This window comes from Coenobita brevimanus, chromosome 25 (genome assembly GCF_032717465.1).
Source record: "Coenobita brevimanus isolate Jiangsu-jjx chromosome 25, ASM3271746v2, whole genome shotgun sequence".
Lineage (NCBI taxonomy): Eukaryota > Metazoa > Arthropoda > Malacostraca > Decapoda > Coenobitidae > Coenobita > Coenobita brevimanus.
In genome coordinates, this window is record NC_136978.1 from 13,924,464 (window position 1) to 13,950,039 (window position 25,576).

At 40.2% G+C, this 25,576-nt stretch overlaps 1 protein-coding gene across 1 annotated transcript in view; it reads right to left on the reverse strand.

Moving 5' to 3' along the window:
* Positions 1 to 25,576, reverse strand: part of LOC145393722 (uncharacterized) — an 848,279-nt gene that overhangs the window by 771,514 nt on the left and 51,189 nt on the right. The window contains exons 7-10 of the mRNA XM_080267765.1: positions 24,150 to 24,269; positions 20,613 to 20,720; positions 19,922 to 20,195; positions 4,786 to 4,978 (exon numbers count right to left, since the gene is read on the reverse strand). Of these exons, the coding sequence (XP_080123891.1) occupies positions 4,786 to 4,978; positions 19,922 to 20,195; positions 20,613 to 20,720; positions 24,150 to 24,269 (695 nt within the window). The remainder of the gene's footprint in view (positions 1 to 4,785; positions 4,979 to 19,921; positions 20,196 to 20,612; positions 20,721 to 24,149; positions 24,270 to 25,576) is intronic.

A 25,576-nucleotide genomic window follows, 5' to 3' on the forward strand; every position in this document is an offset into this window, starting at 1 on the left:
TATGTACACAAGATGATTAAGTTGATGTATTTTAATGTAGATGGAATGATAATAATAATAATGCCTTTTGTTTCTCAAAAGCACCAGTTCTTCCTCTGGGAATTCACTAGAGCTCGACACACATACATTATTTTTACAATTACAAGAATTGTGACATTTCTTGAATATAATACAAGCTACATCATATATATATGAAAGTGGCAATAATTAAACCCTACAATCATCCGTCATAGGACCTCTCTCCAGGTCATAGCATTTTGAAAAAAGAAAGGCTTTCAGCTGTCTCTTAAAGGATTCAACAGTAGAGAGTTGTCTTATGGACAATGGCAATCTGTTATATAATCTAGGGGCTCTATACACAAAAGAACGATCAGAGAAAGATGACTGGTGAATGGCTCCTGGCTCATCAAGACACATGGAATCATCTTCACTGCGTAACATCACACCCGGGCGTGCCGATGGGAGTTTTAACAATTCAGCAAGATACTTCGGTTCAGCAAACTTAAGAATCTTGAATGTAATAAGACACAGTTTAAATTCAATTCTAGCCTTTGCTGATAACCAATGCAACTCTATCAGAAACAGGGTAGTTGAGGTTCTAGGGGGGAGACCAAAGATAAGCCGTACTGCCCTGTTCAACACAGAGTGAACTTTTGTTAGTATATTATTTGGAAGACCAACCCACAGTGAATTACAATAATCAAGACGAGACAAGACCACTGCATGGACCAATGTTAAGAGGCACCGTCTATTCAGGAATTTTCTCACAGAGTACAGATTTCTGATATGCAAGTTACACCCTCTTACAACCTGATTAATATGTTCTTTGTAATTTAACTTAGAATTAAAATAAACACCCAGATTTCGAACAGAACTGACTAGGTGAAGCTGCGACATGCCAGTGTTCAAAGCCAGGGCATTATCAGTGTCATCACCCCTTCTGTTTCCCCTGATGATGATATCAGTTTTACCATCATTCAGCTTAAGTTTCCTCTTAGCCATCCAAATCTTAATATCAGACATTAGAGATTCAAGCTTTGTCTTAGTATCGTTGATATCTGACATCTTAACATAGAACTGGGTGTTGTCAGCATAAAAATGATAGGACACATCATGAGCATCAAGTAGAGACGATAAACTACTTGTGTAGATAGTAAATAGAATTGGACCCAAAACTGATCCTTGAGGGACTCCAAATAGAAGGGGAGCAGAATCAGAGCTAACATAATCAACAACCACTCTCTGAGATCTGTCTGACAGATACGACTTAAGGAGCAAAAAGGCACTATCACAAACGCCATAAAAATACAGATCATCCAACAATAGTTTATGATCTACTGTACCAAAAGCTGCAGACAGATCCAACAGAACTAGGAGAGAGGACATCCCACTACAAGTGTTTGCCACCAAGTCACTCTGAATCCTTGTCAGTGCAGTTTCAGTTGAATGGTATTTTCTGCATGCTGAATGAATAACAGGAACAACTCTGTTGTGTTCCAGTAGTGGTACGAGTTGATTGATTGAGTATGATCCGCTCAATAATCTTGGATAAAAAGACAGGTTAGAGACAGGACGATAATTTGTCATGCTCTCGACATCAAGGCCAGGTTTCTTAATTAGGGGCCTAAGCAAAGCACGTTTCTCAGACTGCACAAAATTACTTTCTAAAAAGCATCTATCTATTATGTTGCAGATAAATTCTGCAGCGTGCTCATACACATCAGGCAGTTGTGACATGTTACACGGATCGAGTGAACAAAATTTTTTATTAAGTTATCTGATGTAACATTTGACTTTGTTTACATCCAGCAGATGAAATGTTGAAAGCAAATGATCCCCAGTGCACCGTGGCTGCAAGTAAACTGAGTTCGCTTCACTAGGAGAAATGCTGTCTAAATCACTTCTTATGCGAGATATCTTACTTGTAAAAAATGAAGCAAAATAAGAAGCCAATTGGGCATCAGATACAGAAGCTGGTTTAACAATTACATTCCTCCGACCAACCAAATTGTTCACAACTGCAGACAGTTTTTTTTTTTTATCACCACCACATGAATCAACTTTATTTTGATAATACCTAGCCTTTTGGCCTTTTAGTGTGAACGACTGCTCTTCTTGCAACAACATAACGTAAACGAGTTACTTCAGTCCTCTGCAAGCGCCACTCATGCTCTGCCCTTCTACGTTGTCTATGCAAAGATTAATGGATGGACCATATCACAGAGAATTATCACGTACAGTCATTGTTTTTACTACCTCATGACAATAATGGTCAAAAATTGACCTAAGCTCGTTGTTGTAAATATCAACCAATTCATCAGAAGAAAGATTTGAAGAATCAATGTAGTTTAAATGCAGATCAATTTCAAGACACATCAACTGGCAGTCAACATTCCTGTAATTTCTGAACCCAATGACCTTTTTATATGAAGGGGATTTCGGGACATTAAAACTAAGGGTGATCAGAGCATGATCAGAGATGAGGGGGTCAAATGAGTCAACCTCCACATCTGATACGCGCCTGCAACCAACGGGGGACAAGATCAAGTCAAAGACATGTCCTGAGACATGAGTTTGATTACTCACATGATTGAAAAAACTGTTCTGGGTGATCAACTCAAGGAATTCTGAAGAAAACAGTTTTGACTCTGGACTGTCAACCCAATAACTGAAATCACAACAAACAAGAAGTCCTCTAGGTTTAAGAGAAAACCCTTCAAGAAACTGCCCAAACTTCTCCATAAAACCTTGATCTGTGCCCAGATGACCTGGTCAATAGACAATTGCAATTCTAATGGTATTCTGATTGAAATTTATTAATCTATCTATCTATCTATCTATTGCCAGACGCCTCAATCCCGTTTGGGGTGGCCACAAACAAATCGCCTCCAAGTCGCCCTGTCCCCCGGCATTTCACTGCCCTGCTCCCAACTCACACCCCCCCCTCTCTCATATACCTCTCCACCCCATCCCTCCATCTCATCCTCGGCCTCCCCCTCCCTCTTCCCCCCTCCACCTCACTCACATACACTCTCTTCGTCAGTCTTTCACCCTCCATCCTCTCAACATGGCCAAACCACTTCAGTGTGTTCCTCATAACGCTTCCTATCACATCCACATCCACACCACAACGCTCCTTTATATCCTCATTCGTCAGCCTGTCTCTCCATGTAACTCCACAGGCTCCTCTTAAGTAACTCATTTCCACTGCTCTCACTCTTGACTTGTGTCCTTCCAACGTCCAAGTTTCACTTCCATACGTTAGAGTTGGTATCACAATACTGTCATGTAGTTACTTTTTCACTTCCATGCTCACTTCCCTGTTTCTTATCACTTACATAAATTTTTTTTTCATTCATTCATTGCCAGACGCCATGTATCCCAACCGGGGTGGCCAAGGGCTTAGAGTTAATTGTTTTACAGGGAGGGGCACTAATCCTCCACCAACCCCACCTGACACGTAGGGATGCCAACAGCATCTGGTGTTCCCAGGCGGTCACCCATCCAAGTACTAACCAGACCCTGTTTCTTATCACTTACATAAATACTTCCATAAATTCAAATGATGATGGGGTCAGGTCTGAGTCAACGAGAGAAACGTTTGCAAGTGCTGCCGAGTAGATGAGTGCTACACCTCCTCCCGGATAGTCAGCACTAACAGGCCTGGGAATACTAATAACAGAATGTGTCTTAGGCAAAGCATTACAAATAATATCGATATCAGACTCATACAACCAGGTTTCAGTCAAGCACAAAATGTCAAGTTCATGCTGATTTAGAGTTTCATAATATAGTCTCTCTTATTATGGATAGAACGAATATTTAAAAGACCCATCCTTAACTGGTTCAAGAGGGACGTAGTCAGTTTTTTAAATGGTCAAAATTGGTGTTTTCAATCACTCTATTCCTATGAGAATTCATAACTGGACAGTCTCTACTTGATGCAAAATGGGCAACCGACTGTGAATTTGAATTAGCATCTTGATGTCTTAAAGAAGAGCAGTTGATGCATTTGGGAGAATTTCTGTTACTACAATCCATAGATTTATGGGCTCCAGCACAAAATATGCATTTAGGTTCACCATTTTTCCTAGAACATCTCTCAAATGTATGTCCAAAGCCTTGACAGTAATGACACTGTGTAACCCAAAATCTATCAAAAGCACGGCCTCTTGTAAGATCCACATAGATGTAATTGCCCTGTTCTGCAATGGAGGATCTCACCTCTGGCGACATCTTCAAGATGGCAGTTTTGGTGTCATTCCTTGTTCTTGTGAAGAGAAGGTTGAGGGTACAACCTCAATCAACGAGAATCTTAATATTATTGTTTTTTCTCAGAATGTTTGGGATGATGTCAGAGTCACCCAGGGAAAAGGAAAGGCCTGTCACGGTCATTTTAGGCAACATTTTCTTTGGCTCTGATATGCAAAAAGTGCCCTCAGAGCCAAAATGATCAGTCAGCACCCCAACTGCTTCACCATTGGCCTCAGCTGACGGAAACTTCATTACCAGCCCACCAGCCTTCGTCTTAAGGCAGCTATCAACTGGTACCGAGTTAAGTGCACCTCTGATGTCTTCTGGTCCCATCTCATTTGTCAGAGCATCAGCACCACTCTTTGGTTTCACACTCAGTACATGCTGACTATGAATGGCTTGTTTCTGGCCATGAGCACTGATCTCAATCATGCCCCCAGGCAGATACTTCCCTTCCCCCATGAAAGACCGGCAAACAGCATCTGCAAATGACTTGGCCTGATCTTGCGTGACTGCCAGGGAGGATGAGACCTTGTCTCTAGTGCCTCCAGTCTATTTGAAACATCTCTAATTGCCTGAAAGATCGGGCCAATAACTTTCTCTTCAAACTCCTTCTTGGTACTACTTCCTCCACCAGCCAAGACCATGTCCGCTGGTGCAACACATTGGCTACCCAGCCAGCGAAAGCCCAGTTGGTGGCTCTTCTTCACAAATGGATAGTCGCCTGCATCCAAATTTTCACAAGCTATATGAACCCACTCACTGCAGTAGGTGCACTTCAGTACTTGTGCACTTTTTGCTACAGACCTACTGCAGCGAGGGCACTGGTGTTGTTTGCTCATGGTAAAGGAGAACAAAAACAAAACAACAACAACAACAGCAAAAAGTATTTACCATACTACCTGGGATAAACCCGGGTAGCGCTGCCCCCGTTTGTGTCACCCTAATTCAGGAGGAAAAAAAGAAAACCAAAAAACAAAAAAAAACAAAAAACAAAGAACAGAAATGGAAAAAAACAGGGTATCTGCGAGGTCACCACGAGCAGGTGGGGTACAACTTGACTACCCTTCTAGGAATGATAACCCAAACTGAGGTGCCGCAAAAGTGCTGAGATGGTACTGACAACTTTTCCCAATTCAAACTTTATAGCAGCAGCAAATACGTCACTTAGGCAAGACCTCATTGGTTACCAGCCACATATTGTTTGCCAAACTGAAACAAAATTAACACCAAGGATATCAAACGATCCAATAAACCTAAAGGAATACAATATATGGGGAAGAGATAGGAACTTAAACAAGGGAGAAGGATTTATAATATTAACGAAGAAAAATCTGCAAGTCAACGAAATAGAACTAGATGTACCCTCACAGGCAGAACTGATTGCAGCAGAGATTAGTACATCTGAAGGGAAAGTATTTGTGGCAAATTTATACATGGCACCCAGATCAAACATTTGGGAAAAAGGCAATAATGAAGACCTGGCAGAGAAAACAATTTCAAAGTTTAAGAGCATTACTACATGGAATGGAGGAGAAATCTGAAAGAATTATACAAACTGGAGATTTCAATACAAATATAAATTGGAATACACTAGATATAAAATGCCAGGAAAGCTGCTGGGACCAAAAGCTCCTGGACCCTGTGCAGGAGATTTTCCTAACACAACATGTAAAAGAAAGCACCAGAAAAAGAGGACTTGACATACCATCAGTACTAGATCTTACATTTACCAGGCAAGAAAATGATATTGACAATATAATGTATTACCCTCCATTTGGCAAAAGTGACCATGCAGTATTAAATTACAACTTCAAACACTAAATTGGAATAATTATCTCCAAACACTTGACCACTAAACAAACATCAGCAAACTCTACAAAACACTAAACAGCATCACACTTTCCAAAGCAACACCACACAATCACACGCTGCCATCACAACAACAGACACCATACCCTCAAACAAACAACAAGCAAACACTCTCATCAATCACTTTTCACAAGTCGCGACGACCGACGTATCATCCGACGTAAGAGACAGTTCCCCACAGACCCAGACTACGCACCTTTCACTTACAACCAGACGAAGCACATCATTAACAACCTTAAGCACTCATCTGCCTGTGGACCAGACAACATAAGCAACATTCACCTTAAACACCTTAGACCACAAGACATACAAGCAATCACCAACATATCAAACTACAGCTACTCACACAACACAATACCCAACATCTGGAAGCATGGCATTATCATCACTATCCCTAAACCCAACAAAGACCCCACGTTACCCTCCTCACACCGCCCATCACACTCCTTTGCGCCCCCTCTAAAGTCACTGAACGACTGGTACTACAACTAGTCGCACCTCACATTCCCCTAGCCCAATCACAACATGGCTTTAGGCCACTACACTCCACAAACACCCTTCTTCCAGATCTTACACAGAGAGTGTTTGATGGCATGAACTCAGCTAGGCCACCACACAGAACACTCCTAATCACACTAGACATCAGCAAAGCTTTTGATGCCATCCCCCGCCACAACCTCACAAACAAAATACTCAACACAATCATGCACAATAACACAAAAAGATGGCTGGCAAACTACTTAGCAGGCAGATGTGCACATGTAACATTTGCTGGTCAGTCTTCTAACATCAGAAACTTCACAAACGGCATCCCCCAAGGATCTGTTTTGTCCCCTACAATCTTTAACCTATACATGCAAGACATACCCACACCCCACACACCACAGATACACATAGCTACCTATGCAGATGATATAACACTTACATGTACGCACCAAAACGCAAACACAGCTGCACACATCATCCAACCTTACCTCAACACACTACATGAATGGTTCACCACAAATAAGCTCAAAATAGCCCCAGCCAAATCTACAGTGACCCTTCTCACAAACTGGACAGCAGAACACAGTCACATCCCACACCTCACCATAAACAACACTCCCCTACCACACACACACACACACACACACACACACACACACACACACACAAAATCCTTGGTGTAACATACAATACATCAATGTCATTTAATCAACACATCACAAACATTAAAAATAAAATAACACCAAGACTCAATGCCTTGAGGTCACTTGCTCATACAACATTCGGACACAACAAAGAAACCACCACCACAGTATACAAACAATACATACAGTCAGTGATAAATTATGCAAGCCTTGCCTGGGCTCCTAACCTCATCAAAACACACTACAACACTCTACAGACCATACAGAACAAGGCCCTAAAAATAATCACAGGCTGCACAGCTGCTACACCCACAGACCACCTACATCAAGAAACCGAAGTCCTCAAAGGCAAGAATCACCTAGACATGAGAGGCACCCAGTTTCTTGCTGCAGCCTCCACAAACCCACAACATCCACTATATTACATGGCAGCACATCTACCCACACCAAGGAACATCAAAACAACACCTAGCACACGATACCATACACAAATACTGTCATCTCTCCCCCCTCGCCCACCTCAGACCAGCTTCCAGAAGCATATCCACACTCAGATCACTCACCGCTCCATTCTGTCACTTAAAGACAACACATAGCTGCATGCACGGCCTCCTGACATCCACCCTTCTGAATCCTATCTTCCTCATGAGGACAGGGTCCACCTGGCCTGGCTGAGATGTGGGCACCATCCAGTCCTCTTCAGCTACCAGAAGAGGCTGGATGACTCCATTGCTGATGCCTGTCCAGGATGCAACACAGCACCCCATACTATTAAGCACATTATGGAAGACTGCACTGCACACAATCACCTACGCCAACAACACAACATACACTCTTTGAGAGCTCTGTGGGAAAGCCCAGTCTCGGCCATGGCCTTCCTATGGAACTCGGGGCTGTTCGGCCAGACTGCCTAGGGAACAACAACAACAACTTCATGATTGCATATGACACAGTTTATAGTAATGAAAGTTACAAAAAGAGCCTTAACTATAAAAAGGGCAACTATCAAGACCTAAAGAAATACTTCTTAGAAATAGATTGGGAAAATGACCTTAGAGGACATGATTTAAATGTTATATATAGAAAATTCTGTGAAATTTATGAAATAGGAGTTCAGATGTACATCCCACAGCACAAAGAAGCAGAAAAGAAAATAAGGCAGTGGTTTAATACAGAATTTAAAAAAGAAAAAGAAAAAAGAGATTTGTTGTGGAACAGATACAGAAGACACAATAGTGAAAGGGCATATAACAACTATAAACAGGCATGAAACGATTATACAAGAATAAGGAGGGAAGCCCAAAAACAGTTTAAGGAGGACATCGTAAATAAAAGTAGCGATCAACCGAAGCTATTTTACAGCTACATCCGAAGCAAAACCAAAGTAAAAGATAAATGCCAATCCATTACAGATGAAAGGATCACCTACACACAAGAGAAGGTATTTGTGAAGCACTAAATAAGAATTTCCAATCAGTTTTTACACAAGAAAATAATTTTGAGAGGGATTATATGGAACTTACATGCCCACACATACTACCAGATATACAAATATCAGAAAAAGAAAATACAGGAGGAGTTAAGTAAATTAGACAAAGTAAAAGTAAAATGGTCCTGATGAAATTTCATGTTGGGTGCTACATGAATGTGCAAAGAAGTAAACCATTATCTTTAATTTTCAAGGAATCCTTGGGACAAGGTAAACTACCTGATATTTGGAAGAAAGCAAACACTGTTCCCTTATTCAAGAGAGGGAATAGACAAAATCCACTCAACTACCGACCAATATCACTAACCAGAGTTGTAAGCAAGGTATTAGAAAAGCTGATAGGGAAAGTTTGGGTAAATCATCTAGAAGAACACAATATGATAACAGAAAGACAGTTTGGTTTCAGAAAGGGAAAATCATGTGTTACTAATCTGTTGAGCTACTATGATACAGTAACAGAAACATTGCAGAACTGAGTAGGATGGGTGGACAGTATCTATTTAGATTTCAAGAAAGCATTTGACTGAGTACCGCACCAAAGACTTTTATTGAAACTGTACCATCAAGGAGGAATCCGAGGCAAACTGTATTGTTGGATGCAAGATTTTCTCAAAAAAAGAGAAATGAGAACAGTACTAAGGGGAAATTACTCATCATGGAGGGAAGTGACTAGCGGAGTACCACAGGGTCAGTGCTGGCAACAATTATGTTTTTAGTGTATATAAATGATACAGACAGTAACATAAGAAATGAAAGCTAAAATATGTTTGCTGATGATGCAAAAATACAAAGGAGAATGACTAACACAGACTCTTGTAAAGAGCTACAAGAAGAATTAATTAAACTTCATGAATGGAGCAATACATGGCAAATGGAATTCAATGTGGACAAGTGTCATGTAATCAAGTTTGGTAAAGGTGGAAAAAGACCTGCTTGGGATTATAAGTTAGGAAATAAAACACTACACACATCAGAAAGAGAGAAGGACCTAGGTGTGATTATCAATAACAGACTACAGTACAATCCCAGCTATCCGGTATCCAGACAAACGGAATACTCAGAATAACGGGAAAATTCAAGGGCTGGTAAAAATGTCAGTAAGTTATAACTGTGCGCCATTTTGAATGGATCGCCAAACCGCCGTTTTATCGTGTCACACGAGGCTGGGTGAAGTCGGACTAAGCAAGGTGAAGACATTTCTGGCTAATGTAAATCCCTAGTAAATCCTCTTATCCAGCCCTCCTCCTCCCTCTTTCCCCTACTTGAATTCAGTCATCCTCCACACCCTCCACAATTTCCACAAATCACCAGTCTGCTTTTTACCATCAGACAGTAAACAAGCTCTCTTGCTGTTGTGTTGTTCTAATGGACGGTAATTTCAACATTCCAAAATGCCTAAAGAGCAAACTAAACGTAAGCGTGTCGTGCCTACCTTGAAACAGAAGCTGGACATATGCAATAGACTTGAAAAAGGCAAACATTATAAAACACTGATGACCGAATATAATGTAGGAAATCCAAAGATTTTATATAAAGACCCAGCATCCAAGCTCAATGAATTTTTCATGAAAAGCGAGACAGGTAAGTCCATTGAAAAAAGGCATACTCTTCATCGTTCAAGTGGTTTTGCTTAGAAAGATCTAGGGGAGCACCTATTTCTGGTCCTCTTATCGAAGAAAAAGCAAAAGAGTTTCACAATAAAATGAATGCAGAAGTCGAATGTGATTTCAGTGTTGGATGGTTAAATCGTTTCAAAGACAGGCATGGAATTTGTAAGCCAGACATCTCGGGAGAGAGCAAATCAACAAACGCCGGTGTTTTTCTTCCTAACGGACCGACTCTAACTTGCACCACATAAATTCATCTTAGAACGCATGTGTGCTGGCAGAGATGAAAAAAAAAAAAAAAAAAAAAAAAAAAAAAATGTTAATAGGAATGAAGGTTTACTTTGTTGGAAGAAAAAAATATATATATGCTTGCACTTCATAAGTACATCATGTATTTTATTTAGTGCAAAACAGCTGATTGGCGGCAGGTGAAGGGTGGAATGACGGAGGTCAGTCGGGGCCGGGACCGTAAGCAAAGCTTTGTGTGGGGGCACAGGTGTGATAATTCTACAGTGCAGTCTTAACATCAGTTCACCAATAACTGTTTGAGATTTTATTTCTTTATTTTTCCACTTTTATGAGTACAGTACATACAACGAATACTTCGGTAGTTAACAATGGTGCAAAACAGTGGCGGAATGGTGGCGGTCAGTTGGGGCCGGGATCGTAAACAAAGCATGTGGGGGTACAGGTGCCGTGATAATTTACCAATAAATGTTCAGGATTTTATTTCTTTAGTTTTCCACATGAGTACAGTACATACAAGAAATTATTCGGTAGTTAACAGAATGGACTTGTGCATTTTGTAGTACCGGTACTCCAAGGCATTGCATGCACGTCCATTATGACCATGGTGTGTGTTTGCGAGGCAATTTTTCAGGTGGAATCTCTTGGTGTGCCCCCTGATGTGAGTGGTGAGTACCTGAATTGTATTTACTGCTGTGAAAATGATCGCCTTTGTATAGATTTGAATATCAGAACTACGGGAGAAATCTGTAACCGGGAAGGTGAATTCCCCAAGCCGCCCGGTTAACTGGGATTGTACTGTATCTCCAGCCGACCACATCAGTGAGAAGGTACGGAACATGTATACATGTACACTGCTTGCAAATATGAGAATAGCATTCACATACATAAATGAAGACATGCTAAGAAAGAAAATAACACCATTCATCAGACCAACTCTGGAGTATGCATCAGAAGTCTGGAGTCCTCTTCTCAAAAAACACATAGACAAGATTGAAAAAGTTCAATGGGCCACTACAATATGGGCACCAAGCTTAAGGGATCTAAGCTACAAAGACTAGAAAAACTGAATCTGCCTACACTACAGGAGAGAAGGAAAAGAGGAGACATGATTATGGTACATAAATGCATATCACAGAAGGAGAAAATAGACATAAATGATTATATAACTTATGGGGATGCATCAGCAAGAGGACACTGCAAAAAACTGCATAAAAAGAGAGGCGATAAAAACGTAAGGAAATTTAGTTTCCCAAATAGGGCAACTGATCAATGGAATGCACTACCGAATGAAACAGTGTGTGCCAAAACAATTCATAAATTTAATGATATGTACAATAACAATGGTTTAAGACACGGGACAGTACAAGCTTGACTCATTCCTGTAAAGATACAATTAGATAAGAACAATCAGGTATGAACACACACACACACACACACACACACACACACACACACACACACACACACACACACACACACACACACACACACAGAATCCAAGTCAGTGGCAGGGGAAGTTTTAAAATTTATGTGAATTTTGAAAGAGATTAAGAAATACAATGGGACAGTAGTGAGGAGGGACTTGAATTGGGATGAATGAGAGATAATAAGAAATTTAATATCAGAAAAAAAAAAAAAAAAAAAAAACCCAGAGGTAGAAGCAAATACATTTTTCTGGAGAGTACTGAATATGAAAATGGCAAAATGGTATATAAAAAAATGAGACAGAGAGGAAGTAAATAAAAGTCACAAAGAAAGAGATCCTTTACAGGTAAAGTAATAGACAAGGAGAACAGTATAATATAATTAATGTATTATAGCATAACACAGGTGGACTAATTTGTAAAAAAGTTAGTGTTACATGATAACATTAACAAAGAAAACACCCAAGTAATTTCAGTGAAACAAAGTTAAAAAGGGACATGAAAGTAGAACTGATGGGTTGGAGTGGATAAAATACATGGAGAAGAGATAGAGAAAGAAGAACTGGGGATTGAGTTTTAATGACAAAAGGAAGACAAGATATGTAGAAACTGATTCTGGAAATAAAAATGTAGAAGCTATAACTTTATAAATCATCAATGAGAAAGGTAATATGACAGATATTGAAGTAGTTTACAAGCCAACTTGAACAAGAACATGAAATGATGAGGAATATGAAGTAATGAATAGCAATATCTTGATATACTTAGAAAAACTGGTACAAAGAAGGAACAGATTGATACTAACTGGAGATTTTCATTGTAAAGAGGTTAACTGTGAGGAAAGTGATACTTACATACATACTTAGAAAAACTGGTACAAAGAAGAAACAGATTGATACTAACTGGAGATTTTCATTGTAAAGAGGTTAACTGTGAGTGATACATATATATATACATACATACATAATCTAATCCTGTGTTGCCCCATGAGCAGTGTAAGAGGCCAGGGCTAGGCAAGTTGGTACTGACATTTAAGATGAGTGACCAGCCTCACTCATCCCTGAGTGGCATTACATGAGCAAAAAACCCCAACCACCCCTTAGATATAAACCAACACATGCTTAATCCAGTTGGAGCCCCTTAATTACCCACTAAACCACCAGGCGTCATAGTCTGGTTATCCAGTTACCACCCAGCATAGTAAATGGTTTCCTGGTGTACAGGAAACCATTTGGCTTGTCACTCAGTGTAGAGTCACCCATAGACATAAGGAAGAGGAAGGAAAGAAGGTAATAATATCAATACATGGTAATATAAATTACATGAACTGGCAACAGATAACTTATGGATCCAAAATATTAAAAATTACATGAATTGGCAACAGTTAACTTATGGATCCAAAATAATAAGGAAAGTACAAAAACAACAGATGACGATGAATCAGCAAACTTAGATCTTGTTTTCACAAAAGATACAAATGATACCCCAAATATGAAGTACTTTTGGCCCCAGGTAGGAGTGATTATATACTAACTGAACTTAGGCTATAAACTGTAAGAGGGTGATGAAATAAAAGCGCATAGGGAAAACAGGTATAATTATAGCAAAGCTGCTTTTAATGCTTTGAGAAAATATTTCAGGGAATATGATTGGAGAAAGTTTAAAGATGCAAAGGATGTGGAAAATAAATACTTTCAAATTTATGGATGCATACATTGGAAGGTGTGTGCAGGATATTTACAGAAGAAATATGTGCAGCATGTGATGAAGTGTGCGGGATGAAGAGAAGACGGAGGGGTGTGTAAGGAACAGCGTGGTGGAATGAAGAGGTGAGACAGGCTGTGGCACAAAAGAAGAAAGCATACAATGAATGGATGAGAAATAGGGGCGTGGAAGAAGTTGAGAGGTGGAAGAGAGAGTTATATGTAGAAAGAAAACAAGAGATGAAAAGATTAGTAAGAGAGAGTAAGAAGAGAGCGGATGAGGAATTTGGAAGGAATTTGAGTGTAAAGTGGAGGGACTGTAAGAAAATGTTCTGGAAAGAGGTGAAAAGAGTAAGACAGGGTGGAAGTGAAGTTAGCAGGGGAGTGAAAGGCAAAAATGGTATATTAATAGTGGAGAACGGAGAAAAAGTGAGCAGATGGAGAGAACACTTCATGGAATTGTTGAACATAAAGGATGGAAGTAATGCGAGTATAAGTGGCTGGGGAATGGCTGGGAGAAGGAGGGAGGTGAGAAGACAGGAAGAAATCAGTAGGATAGAAGTTGTGGAAGCAATGAAGAAAGTTAAATTGGGGAAAGCCCCAGGAATTGATGGAGTGTGTGGTGAAATGTTGAAGCATGGGGGAGAGATAGTAGTAGAATGGACGTGGAAAATGTGCAGATTGGCCTGTGAGGAAGGTAGAGTCCCGGAGGATTGGAAGTCAGGTATAATTATTCCCTTGTACAAAGGAAAAGGGGAAAAAGAAGTGTGTGGTAATCATAAGGGCATTTGTCTTCTTAGTATAATAGGAAAAGTGTATGGTAGGATACTTATTCACAGAGTTAGAGAAAGAACAGAGGAATTAGTTGGAGAAAAACAGGGAGCCTTTAGGAAGGGAAGAGGTTGTGTAGATCAGATAATCATTCTTAGATCTTTAGTGGAAAAGTTTCTAGGGAAGGGAAGGAAGTTGCATGCGGCTTTCATGGATTTGGAGAAAGCATATGACAGGGTGGATAGACAAGGATTGTGGAATGTATTAAGAATATATGGAGTAGATGGGAAGTTGTTGAATGCTGTGAAGAGTATGTATGATGGTGCTATGGCTGCAGTGCGCGTGGATGGTGAACTGAGTGAATTTTTCTCTTTGAAGGTTGGGTTGAAACAGGGATGTGTAATGTCTCCATGGTTGCTCAATCTGTACATGGATGGGGTAATAAAAGAGGTACAAAGTAGGGTAGTGGATGTTGGAGTGGCCCTGGTGAGAGAGGGTAGTGTTTGGAAACTCCCCGTACTGTTGTTTGCAGATGATACTGTGTTGTTGAGTGAAGACGAAGGAGAGCTGCAAGGCTTGGTGGATGAGTTTGGGAGAGTGTGTAAGAAACGGAATCTAAAGGTGAATGTAGGGAAGAGTAAAGTGATGGTCTTTGAGAGAGGTGAAGTCAGTGAATGTACCGCGAGGTTGGATGGTGAGGAACTGGAAAATGTGAGTATGTTTAAGTACTTGGGTAGTGTGATGAGTAAGGATGGAGGTTTGGAGGGTGAAGTGCTTAAAAGGGTACAGTAGGGAAGAAAGGTTGCTGGTTCCTTGAAAGCAGTGATAAAAAGCAGGGAAGTGAGCATGGAAGTGAAAAAGTTACTACATGACAGTTACTACGTGACAGTATTGTGAAGCTTGGACGCTGCTGGAAGGACACAAGTCAAGAGTGAGAGCAGTGGAAATGAGTTATTTAAGAGGAGCCTGTGGAGTCACATGGGGAGACAGGCTGACAAATGAGGATATAAAGGAGTGTTGTGGTGTGGATGTGGATGTGATAGGAAGCGTTAGGAGGAATACACTGAGGTGGTTTGGCCATGCGGAGAGGATGGAGGGTGAAAGACTGACAAAGAGAGTGTATGTGAGTGCAGTGGAGGGGAGAAGGGGGAGGGGGAGGCCGAGGATGAGATGGAGGGATGGGATTGAGAGGTATATGAGAGAGGGGGGTGTGAGTTGGGAGCGGGGCAGTGATATGGCGGGGGACAGAGTGACGTGGAGGCGATTTGTTTGTGGCCACCCCGAAAGGGATTGAGGCGTCTGGCAATAGATATATAGATAGATCGATAGATACATTAAGGGTGTTAGTAAATCAGTTCCCAAATGTGGAGTTAAATTCAAGAAGGAAAATGAATGGTTTAATGACAGATGTAAAACAGCAATGGAAAAGAGAAACAAAGTTTGGAATATAGTATGGAAAACAAGAAGTAAATCAGCATGAGAGATATAAAAATTTTAGAAATGATTATTTGAGGCTTAAAGAGAAGCAGCTAAATATAAAAAGAATATAAAGGATATGTGTGGGAGTGATCCATAATTGTTTTACAGGTATACAAACATTACAATGAAATTAATGAAAGAATTGTAAGATTACAAGATGATGATAAAGAATATGAAAGAGAGGAAGATGTGAGATTATGAATGGGAAATTTGACAGTATTTGTGAAGGAAAAGGACTTTCAGAGATTGGAAATAAATAAGGAGAATGTGGTAAATAAGATAAATGAGGTTAAATCTGACCCTGATGAGTTTTTGAGTTGATGAAAAATGTGGGTGTAACCAAAGCCATGGGACCTGACAACATTTCTGGTTGGATAATCAAGGAATGTGCAGAGGAGTTAGTTAACCCCTTCACTGCAGTTCCAGTGGCAAAAGTGAGGCCCCTGTTGCAGCAATCCACCCAAAAGTTTTCCATTTTCTATTCAATAATTCTAATATTAATACACAAGATAAAAAATTATAATACATGCACAAAAAAGCTAAACCCTTCTATTTACCTATGAGCACTTCAGTGAATGTCTAAATGTTCCTACGCTGTCACAGAGATATGTGGATGCAATGTCATTTTTGGTGTCTTTGTGCGTCGCTGTAGCTGTCCGTCGTCCTCAATGAATCCCACCATCCATCACTTCACCATTATACACGTCATTTAGGTTTGCACTATGGTGTATGTGTCACTTAACACTTTAGTATCATTATTTTACAGACATTATAAAATAATCTATCTATCTATCAATTGCCAGACACCTTAATCCTGTAAGGGTATCTATCAATTGCCAGACACTTTAATCCTGTAAAGGGTGGCCTTAAACAAATCACCTCCATGTCACCATGTCCCCTGCCATTTCACTGCCCTGCTCCCAGTTCACACCCCCCTTCTCTCATATACCTTTCCACTCCATCTCTCCATCTCATCCTTGGCCTCCCCCTCCCTCTCCCCCCCTCCACCTCATTCACATACTCTCTCCTTATCAGTCTCTCACTCTCATCCTCTCCACATGGCCAAACCACCTCAATGTGTTTCTCCTAACACTTCCTATCACATCCACATCCACACCACAACGCTCCTTCACTTCCTCATTTGTCAGTCTGTCTCTCCATGTAACTCCACATGCTCCTCTCGAATAATTCATTATCACTGCTCTCACTCTTGACTTGTGTCCCTCCAACGAGGTCCAAGGTTCACTTCCATACGTTAGAGTTGTTATCACAATACTGCCAAGCAGTAACTTTTTCACTTCCATGCTCACTTTCCTGTTTCTTATCACTGCTTTCAAGGAACCAGCAACATTTCTTCCTTGTTGTACCTTTTCAAGCACCTCACCCTCTAAACTTCCATTCTTACTCATCACACTACCCAACTACTGTACTTAAACACACTCACATCCAATAAAACAGTGTTATATTGAACAATGAGAAACTAGTCAGTAATAGTAAATAATGCTAAAATCAATGAAATACATAGCTTACACCAGACACTTTCATTTTCCATATATTTTATTCACTAACACTTACCATTAGATTCTTTCACTTATTTACATCTTATGAGTCACTTTTCTAAAAGCTGATGAGTGTGTGAAAGTCATGGTAGCAGTCTCCCAGACATAAGGCAACCTGACAGTATGTTGCCACTTTCGTTCGTACTTGTTCACGCCTGCTAGTGTTCATGCAGACATAGCAGGAAGCTAAAATGATGAACTAGCAACCCCAAATGTGAGTGGATGAATACAAAAAGTTTCTGGGGCAAAATACAGGGCGTAACTTTTGAAATACAATTGTGGATTTTAAAAGGAACACCACAGCCTGTTGATAGGTCCATTCAGAAGGAACATACCAGTTAAGGGGTTAAACCAATATGAGATAATAAAATGTTCTCTAATGGAGGGAGATTTAACAAGGGACTGGAAGCCAGCAAATACAATACAAGTGGCATTTAATACAATACAAGTGGCATTTAACCCCATCGTTACTGACCCCCCAACCAAATGTAAACAAGACGTTCCCCTGCCGCACCGACCCCCCACTCACTCATCCGCATCATACGAAAGGTAGTCTTCATCTTATTGCCACACCTACCCTATTCACACAGTTATTTATTTTTATATTTTCTATCACATAAACCCTACACGATATCATTTGAGCAAATAAAAAATAAAATAAAATAATTTTTACTTGAATTCACACATATTGCACTAAAACATTTATACTCAAGTAAGTTATATACATATATATTAGCCTGAAAATCACAGCATGCACAGAATAATGATATACTTATTTACCTTGCAAAGGATGATGCTGTAATGGTAAAACTGGATGGTCTTGTGTGGCCGAAAATGCCGAGAACTTGCGGCACACCCCCAAGTAAGGCCAGGCCAGACGGGAGAGATTTTCGAACGATGTATTATATGTTAGTGAGTTACAGAGATATGTGGGTACAGTGATCTTTGTGTCATTTGAAGTGTATGTCTTTCGGAAGCATAAGAACTAAAGTACGAAGAGGGACATGTGATAAAAGGAATGGTAAAGTAGATAAAAAAAAAAAAAAAAAATTGGGGAAGGGGACTACACTATACATGCCATACACTATATGCTATACACACCATAAACCATATTCATCATAAATCATACATACAATACACACCAAACCATTCGCCATACACCACTCATCATACACTCCATATACCATTCACCATACAGACCATACACCAATCACCATATACATTCACACCATTCACCATATACATTCACACCATACACCATATACATACACACCATTCACCTTACGCACAACAGTTTGCTACTGGCTGTGATACACCTGGCAATGTTCAGAACATAACCCAGGTAAATCTTTGCAGGCAGGGCAGTATTTTCTTGTCCACTTATTCTTACCCTCAGTAGTACAGATCCTGCACTGTCTACGTGGCCTATGTGTGTTTGCTGTGCTCGGTATAGTCATTAGTCCACGAACCAGAGGTGTGGCTGAAGCTCTAGAGGTGCTGGGTTGTGCACCTGCTACTGGCGGTGGGGGTTGTGCACCTATTGCTGGCGGTGGTGGTCGTGAACCTGATGCTAGCGGTGGGGGTGGTGGTCTAGGTTTTTTCTTGGGAAGTTGTTCTTCCCATGCCACACACAAGCTGGCATAACCCAGACTATACTCTTGTAACATCTCAAGAACGAGAAGTTTTATGAAATCACTACACCCAATTCTACACTGATGTAAGTTCTGATATATTACTCTAGCACTGAGTACCATTCTAGACATCATGTGTACTCCAATTTTTTTTAATCATACGTAAGATTTCCTGGTTGGATCATGTGGTTCTAACAGCTGATCAACCATATCAACTGCACCCATTTGTTCATTGTAGTGATAAATAGGCAGGGGTTTCTGCAGCATCTCCCTGGCTCCCTCCTCTAACATGACGTATTTGTTCTTTGTACCCAGCTTTAACATGGACCAATCTTCTATCACAAAATTTGACAATCAGAATATCCTCTTTTTGCCCAAATACAGCCTGCTTTTTCTGATTTTTCTGGCATGAGATAACATCAGGCACACCTCTGTTTGGCTGAGTGGTCCCAGTAGTAAGAGTGTTCTTGGTCAAAAAATATTCTGCCAGATGAAGGGAAGAGTACCAGTTGTCTAAGACAACATGCCTCCCCTTATTTAGAAGTGACTGCATCAGGTATACTGGCAAATGCTCAGACTTGCTGAGAACAGCAAGCTGTGGGTCTTGCCTCATCTCCTCATACATGGTAGGTGTATATAAACAAAAATTCCATGTGTAACCTTTTGCATTACTAGAACTAGGACACAGTGCATAAAGTTTCAGACCAAAGCGCTTGCATTTTGTTTTTATGAACTGTCTAAAGTGTAATCTACCTTTGAACAAAATCAGTGACTCGTCCACAGCAAAGTCTTCACCTGCAGAGAAATAATCCATGCACTTGACACGTAGCAATTGGAAATATGTACTAAGTCTTGTCATGGGGACCCTAGGCTCAGCATCATCAGGGTGTGAAAATCTTATAAATCTAAGAATCTGGGAGAATCTGTTACGACTCATTACAGCTCCAAAAACAGGTGGTCCCCGGCACAAAACTGACGTACTCCAGTAGTCTGATATCTTGGGCAAATGTGTTACTCCCATGAGTAGCTGCAATGAAATGAAAGTATTTCTTCCTCTGTAACATCTGGCCACTTTTTACCCATAAATGTCTTACGACTTACATTGGGGTTGTCTCGGAAAAAATATGCAGAACGTGTATTTGTCCAGAGACACAGAGCAACAATCATATCCTTCCCCATAAATAACTGGAAACAGTCAAGGACACTCATAGGATGGCTTTAATGATGCAGAATAATACTTGGATGTACATCAGGAACATCAGTGTCACATGTAGGGATAGGGTTATGTCTGGTGTCAGAAAAAGGGTCTGAAAGAAGTGTAAAGTGTGTGGTTGTGCTGGCAACTGCACTGGTTGGGGAGGGAGGGGGGCTATGTGACTCATCACTGGCCGCAGACAACATCTCAATATTCTCGTCATCACTACTCTGTTTCAACTTCACTAACACTGTCTGGGTCAAGTTCAGTATCATCACCTTCCATTGAATCATCAGAGAACTCAAAATCACTCACTGACCCACAGTCATATTCATCCTCGCTATCAGACGGTGGCAACTGCTCCATAATTGCGTAATGAATCACACAGTACTCTCCCCTCACGCAATGCAAGCGGTACTGAAGTTGAGGGAAGCCAGTGACCGATATATATAGTCCTGGGAGGCATGTGTTGTCAAATATGTGGGATGTTAATTTGGTAAATATAAATGAAATATTATGATTGGTGTGTAGAAATTGCATCACAGAATTGGCAGTACGTGAGTGGTCGAAGTTCATGACGTTTCATTGATGTATGGATTGCACCACCAGGGGCTGGAGCTCTTTGTTTACAAACACAGACACAACTGCCGCCATGTGGATGCACATTACCCATAAAGCGATTCCTTGGGAGCCCTGTACACACACAGGTTATAACTGAATCATATGTGTGTCACAGGGGGCAGACCCAGTAGGGCACGTGCGCATGAAATTGTGACACACACGACACACAACACATTTCCGGTAATGATGGGGTTAACTAATGACTAGAGTTTCTTACAAGTATTGTTTGTAAGTTTTGTAAAAAAAAAAAAAAAAAAAAAAAAAAAGTCATAAGGAAGAAATAGGCTGCTAATTTTGATAAAATAATTATCTCTAAGCAGTCTGCTTCCAGAGAAGGTACTTTATGCATCACAAACTTGCTGAGTTTTTATAAGAGTTAATAACGTACTTTATGCATCACAAACTTCCTGAGTTTTTATAAGAGTTAATAATGTGTTACAGGAACGAGACGGGTGGGTGGATTGTATTTATTCAGATTTCAGGAAATCATCTCATAGAGTGCCACATGAAAGGCTGATTTGGAAATCAAAAAATAATGGTGACATAGTTGGTGTTTTGCTGAAATAGATGAGGAGATATCTCACTGGCAGACACGTGAGGACTATGATTAGAGACAAGTTTTCAACATGGAAGAAAGGATAAATGGAGTGCTCCATGGAGCAGTTTTAGCTCCCATTAGGTTCCTGATATAAGAAAATTATATGCCCAATGAAATTCAAGCATATATGAATATGCTTGCTGATGATGCAAAATCAATAAGAAAATTTTAAATGAAAAAAGTTGTGGAGAGTTGCAGGAAGGATTAGATCAACTATATAAATACTGGTAGGCAGTTATGGAAGACTGATTTTAACACTAGTTAGTGTCGTGTAACTGAGATGGGCAAGGTACGAGAAGACCAAACTGGAAATACAAAATGGAAAATGAAGATATCAAAAACGTAATAATACAACATGGATTATTGCCTGAAAAACATAAATAAGACAACTAGAGAAGTATATAATCTACTGCTTAACAAAAGAACAGCATTTAATTACAGTGCACTCACTAGTTTGGAGCCTAATTGGTAACAAAGTCGTGTTGCGAAACTAAATTTCGTGAAACTCATGCGTATACCTTAAATGTAATAAGTGGTAATGGTTCTGGGGTTAGCCACCCCATTCCCCCTTATTTTTACCCATTAATAACACAATATCCCTACTATAAATTACTGTACATACAATTAACCCCTTAACTGCGGGGTGTCACTTTTGTGACGCTCGGGAGGAAGGAATCATACCGCGGGGCATCACTTTCATGATTCTGTGGTATTTTGAATTCACCCGGGCTTTCAAGTGGTGGCTTGTATCATCTATCAGTACCACCAGTGTCCAGCTATACTCAGTTCTGCTAATGTCATCTGTACTTCCATCCACTGTTGACAATTTAGCCATTTTTCCCCTGTCCTTGACTACCCTCCTTACCTCCCCTCCATTACCCCCTCCTCCCGCCTGCCAAGCTGCGCTGCGCTACACAAACTCTGGACGGATTTTTCCACTCATTTTATCTATGGAAATGTGCCCTATGCCCTATTCTTATACATAATAATATATAAAAGAAAGAGAAAAGGTAATTGATATTGCCATACATCTGGAATGGGCTAATTATCACCTGGCAACACCCCACGTGCACTCGTTCGCTAATTTTCCCTGTTTATTTATCCTTGAAATATGCCGTATGGCCTGTTCTCAAAATAAAAATATATATAAGAAAAGAAGGGAGAAGCCTAAGTGATATTTACATTCACCTGGAACTACCTAATTTATTATGTATTGTCTAGATTTCCTGCAAATCATTTCATAGCGTATAAATTACCAGCTGTCACCACGCTGTCATTATCAACCCTTCACCATCCCAAGGCCACAGCATTCAGTTTACTGTCGTCTTTCAAGGTGAAACCTTGTCAGATTCGCGCCTATCCAATTCCGCTGCTTTTTAGCCCAATACAAAGGGCCCTGTGACCTCTACCCCTACTAAACCTCGTGTGGGAAGAGGTAAAGGGCTAAGTGACTCTGCTGTGGAACATGAAATGGCTAATATCAATGATAATGATGGAGAGTGACCACGATCTTTCTGGTGACTAAAACAGTGCAAGTGGAAATATAAATAATGTGTAAATAATGTGTAAATAGCAAAGTGAAAGCAATGGATGCAAATATGATTGAACAGTGGAAAATAGTTTTATAAGTTACTGCAAGTGACAGTGCATAACATAGTGTAAACAAAACAGAAATGTAAATATTGAAAATACATTAGTAGTTTACTGAACGTGAAAATGAATGCCTGGAGTGAAAATAAACTACTATTACTGAAGGAAACTTATGGATAAATACTGTAGATATATATAAGTGTAATAAAGAAACAGGAATATAAAGTGTGAGTGTGTTTATGAATAATAAATGACAGAATACCAGCGGGGAATGATCACGGGTGTGAAGCTTGTACGCGCCCGTAATTTCCATTGCTTTCACAGCGTCTTTTTCTGGAGTATGGATTCCAAACTACTTGAAAACCATAGAATAGTGTTTCTAGGGATAATATCAGGCTGTGGTAATCATATTACGGGGTGTCGGGAAGTGTAAAGTGGAGACTTTGTTACCCAACTTCAGAAGTCTCCACAAGTCCTACGGTTGTCGATAAAGGCTCAATAAACATCCCAGAAGAAAGCTGAAGGTATGTGCCATATGCATATATAATTATAATATTCTAGGACTAATAACTGATTTTTGGCAAATATTTTTAAAGAGTCAGTCGGAGCGCGAATATCCCTGCGGGAGGCGCAAGGAACAGCGAAAACATCCCTGCGGCGTAGGGGTTAAACAGACATATATTATATTACTGAACTGTACTAGCAGAGACTTTACTAACACTGACACACAGGCTGAACTGCTTGATGTGGCCTGAAGATGAGTTCCAAGGCTGAGAGCAGTGGTTAGTTACCAACTGCCTCTTCACTGCTCCCTGCCACCACTTACACTCACTGCATCACGGTTCTTTTTAACTGATTGCACTGTTGATTCTGGGCAGTTAAAATGCTTCACAATGTCACATGTTCTAGTACCACTGTCCAGCATGGCTAGCATGCCATGCTTATCTTCCAGACAATATTTCTTCTTACTTACTCACACTTTTACAGTACTCTCGGGTACCTGTGCCCTTCCTGGAACCCTCAGCACTGCAGTCACTCATTATGTTATTGTGAAACACAGTACACAACACAAAAACTAGAGACTCAAGAGAGAAACCCTGTGAGCGTGAGATCACAACAACACAAAGTGTCACAGGATATGACGTCAAACACATCGGTGATGGCCATTAACAAGTGACTGAGGAGATGCATATGCAGGCAATCACTCACTGCCAGGGCTTGGGAAACTCTCAGTAAAATCACAGAACTCCTTAAAGAGGATTGTTCCTTTGTATTGCAAAACTTCTATTCACTATAGTACATTCCCAAACCTAGCAAGTGCACTGTATATGAGTGAAGAAAAGCTAGGTAAACTGATAATGACAATTAGACCAAGATTGGAATATGCTACCATGGTGTGATCTCCCCCATCTAAAGAAACATATAAACAAATCAGAGAAGGCGCAAAAAGCAGCTACAAAAATGACACCAAGATTAAGGGATTTGCAGTATGAAGAGGAACTGGAAAGATTGACTACCTTACAGGAATAAAGAAAAAGAGGAGATATGATAATGATGTATAAATGTATGCATGGCACAGAGAACACTGACAGAGAAGATTATATCATAAATGATGGGATGAGGGGGAGAACAAGAGGACATAGTTATAAATAAAAGACACGAACTCCAAACAGAAGTGTAACCAAATAAAATAATTTAGATTAAAATGTGGTTTGTGAAAGTATATCTATGCTTTCAAAGCAAAGTTGGATAGTTATATCACTGGATGCAGGACAACACAAAATCAGCTAAAATCCTGTAGAACACAAATAGGTAAACAGGTACTACACACACACACACACACACACACACACACACACACACACACACACAGAATCCTTGAAATATCACTATCCTATAGGAAAAAGTGATCATGTGGTCACTGAGTTCCAGATGATAATAGGGAACGTGGTGCAAGAGACGAGAGCTTTATAGGCAGGGAAGATACAACTTTGGGAAAGCAAACTTTACAGGATTGAGAAAATTCTTTGAAAATGCAGATTGGAGAAAATTCAGAGAAACAGGAGAGATACAGAGGAAGTGGGAAATCTTCCTAGACCTCTATAATTTGGGAGTGGAAAAATATGTGCCAAGAGTAAGAGGGAAAGAAAACAGGAAAAAGAGTGGTTTAAAAGGAGGTGTATGATGCAAAAAAAAAAGAGAGGGACATGGCATGGAACAACTGGAAGAGAGGTACTAACAGAACAAAGGAAGAATAAAAAAGAACTACTGTAGAGATGAATATACAAGGATACGTAGAGAGGAAGAAAGGAACTTTGAAAAAGGTCTGTATAATAGACAAATGTAAGGATGAACCCAAACTGTTTTATAGATTTGTCAATGGCAAATTGAAACAAAAGGAAGG